At 47.8% G+C, this 3,166-nt stretch overlaps 1 protein-coding gene across 1 annotated transcript; it reads left to right on the forward strand.

Annotated features, from left to right (window-relative positions):
- Nucleotides 1-592: 592 nt before the first annotated feature.
- LOC102421756 (serine/threonine-protein phosphatase PGAM5, mitochondrial-like) lies at nt 593-1,470 on the forward strand. The gene is given in 3 exon segments (XM_014455364.2): nt 593-1,075; nt 1,077-1,175; nt 1,178-1,470. Coding segments are annotated over 3 exon segments (870 nt in total). The 3' UTR covers nt 1,466-1,470.
- The last annotated feature ends 1,696 nt before the right edge of the window (nt 1,471-3,166 follow it).

Genomic DNA, 3,166 nt, shown 5'->3' on the forward strand with positions numbered 1-3,166 from the left:
ATTTATGTTCTGCAGACATTTTATATGCTTCTTAAATTTTACTATTTAAAAATTAAAAAGAATAAAAGTATAAGAAATCTTATGTCACACCATTAAATATATTAATTTGAAATGATTCATAGTCTTATTTGTAGAAGGTTAAATAGTAAATCTTCAGTGAGAAAATAATAGGAAAATATCTTCAGGATCTTGGAGTAGGTAGCAATTCCCTAAGTAGGACACAAAAAAGTACTAACCATAAGAAGAAAATTTGATTAACTGAAGTTGGTCAAAATATAAGCATCTGTTTATCAAAGGCACTATCAAGATAGTGAAAAGGCATGTCAGAGATGGAGAGCATATATTTGTAATACATATATCTGTAAATATATTACCAGAATATATTTTTAAAGACCATAAGAAAAACGCCCCAAAATTTAATGGTTAAAACACCTAAACAGAATTTTGCAAGTGAGAATCCTCTAATGGCCAGTAAGTAAATGAGAAAGCACTCAGTATCATTTCTGGTGGGGTGTAAACTGACACAACCTCTTCAGAATATTTTACCTATTTGTTAAAATTAAACATACAAAGCGCGTGCACGGAGCGGCGGATGGGCAGGCATGGCGTTCAGCAGGCGCTGCAGCTGGCGGCCTGTGTCCTGGGGGGCAGCTTGGCCGCCGTGCTCTTCTTGGCCATGGCGGTGGGGAAGCCCCGTGCAGGCAGGAACGCGGAGCCGCAGGCCTGGGCGGGAGCCGCGCATCCCAGGCCCAGCGTCTGGAACCCCAACTGGGACAGGCGAGAACCGCTCTCCCTGGTCAACCTTCGGAAGAGGAACTCGGGCTCCGGAGACGAGGACGTGGCGTCCAGGATAGACAACTACAAAGCCAAGGCCACGCGGCACATCTTCCTCATCGGGCACTCCCAGCGCCACACGGACGCCCCCCGGGAAAAGGACCGCACCCTGACACCCCTGGGTCGTGAGCAGGCTGAGCTCACTGGTCTCCGACTTGCAAGCTTGGGGTTGAAGTTCAATAAAATCGTCCATTCCTCCGTGACCCGCGCAGTAGAAACCACCGACATCATCAGCAAACACTGCCAGGTGTCTCCCAGGTGTCTCCATGGTCAGCACCGACCTGCTGAGGAAAGGCGCCCCCATCGAGCCTGACCCGCCCGAGTCTCACTGGAAGCCGAAGCGGTGCAGTATTATGCAGACGGAGCCAGGATCCAGGCCGCCTTCCGGAACTACATCCACCGGGCAGATGCCAAGCAGCAGCAGGACAGTTACGAGATCTTCCTATGCCACGCCAACGTCACCCGCTACATCGTGTGCAGGGCGCTGCAGTTCCCTCCAGAAGGCTGGCTCCGCCTCTCCCTCCACAATGGCAGCATCACCCACCTGGTGGTCCGGCCTGGCGGCTGCGTGGCACTCACGGCCCTCGGGGACACAGGGTTCATGTCTCCGGACAGGATCTCCCGCTCCTGAAACCCTGCTCTCCTCACCCGTGCCCGGCTCTGGCATGGGAGCCGCCAAGAACACGGAGACCGTGCCTCCGTCCAGTCCACAGGCTGCGCTGGGTCACCTCATTTCTCTAGGACCAGGCGGAGGCGGGGTGAAGTGTCTCAATCGCCACGTGTCATTCTGGCCCAGGATGGAAAGGGGAATGTGCTGGTCCTTCGGCGAGGTTTCCTGCCCTAGTCTCACCCCAGGAGCCTGTGGGGTGAAGGCCTCCTCACAGGTGTCACGGTGGGGACCACAGCACCTGCAGCGGCCACACGACCCCTTGAGGCACTCAGCAAAGCCCGCCGGCACCAGGGACTTGGCGAGCCCAGCGTTTCCATCCATAACTTATTTCGCTTCGTACATTCTTCACATTCTTAAACCCTTTCGTCACTTTGTCAAATAAAGATGTTTCCATCTGGTTCTTGGGTTGAGAACCAATGTCTCACTCCACAGTCTTGCATCCCTGATGCTGTTGGGTGTGAACACACCTGTGTTATTGGGCCTCTCTGGACACAGGAGCACCTGGGCAGGGGAGGGGATGCCACCTGCTGGTTTCACAGGAGAGGGGCCAGGTGGGGACAGCCAGAAGAGTCCTGTTTAAGTAAAATAGCTAGCTGACAGCTCATTCTGTTTGCCTCTGGCTGTTAAACGTTCATGCTTGTGGATTACAATATTTGAACAATGATGTGTCCATCCCAAATATTTACAAAAACAGTGTAATTTCTATGAAGTGGTTATGAACATTTTCTGCAGTGCAACTAAATGGGATGTCTGACCCATGTCTGTCAACTTTGGAAATAACTACAAAATAAAACTTTATTTTACTGGTTAAAAAAAAAAATTAAACATACACTTATTCTGACCCAGCAATTCAGTTCTCAGATATATATCCAAGAGAAATAAGTATATACATCCAATGAAAGACTTCATGGTTGTTCACAGATTTATTCATAATAGTCAAAAACTGGAGAAAACTCAAATGCAATTGACAAGAGAATCCTATATAATAAAGATGTAATATGCAAATAGTCATTACATAACGACCGACTACGTAATGACCAAATCACAGATCAGCAGGAGGGTGGGGCAGGGAGCTACAAGTGGGCAATGGAGAGCTGCAGGAAGGGGAAGGGCAGCAAGCTATGACGGGAGGAGGCATGGGGAGGGGGGTGGGGGAACTACAGGAGGGCAGCAGGCAGAGAGCTACAGGAGAGCAGCAGCAAACTACTGGTGCACAGATTCGTGCGCAGGGCTACTAGTGAATAAATAAAGAGTGATCTACTCATGTAATAGGATACTATACAGCTAAAAGGAAAAAACAATGTTACGTAGATTACTCTCACAGATGTAATGATGAATAAGTCACATACAAAAGAGAACATATATGTTATTTCATTGTTTTGAAGTTCAAGAACAAGCAGAATCAGAATAGTGGTTACCCCTAAGGAGGAGACAGGTAAGAGAGGGCAAAAAGGAGTCTTCGGGGATATTGAAAATATTGTACATCTTTTTTATTTGGTTGGTGGTTATACGAGTGTAAATGGATATAAAAATTCAAAAGCTGTACACGAGAAAGATGTATACTTTCTTGCTGGCAAGTGGGCCTTCAATGTATGTATACCCTTTAACCCACCCATTTCACTTTTCGTGAAATGAGGATGTTCATCACAGTGTTAGGAACAA

This window comes from Myotis lucifugus, unplaced genomic scaffold (assembly GCF_000147115.1).
Source record: "Myotis lucifugus unplaced genomic scaffold, Myoluc2.0 scaffold_45, whole genome shotgun sequence".
Taxonomy (NCBI): domain Eukaryota; kingdom Metazoa; phylum Chordata; class Mammalia; order Chiroptera; family Vespertilionidae; genus Myotis; species Myotis lucifugus.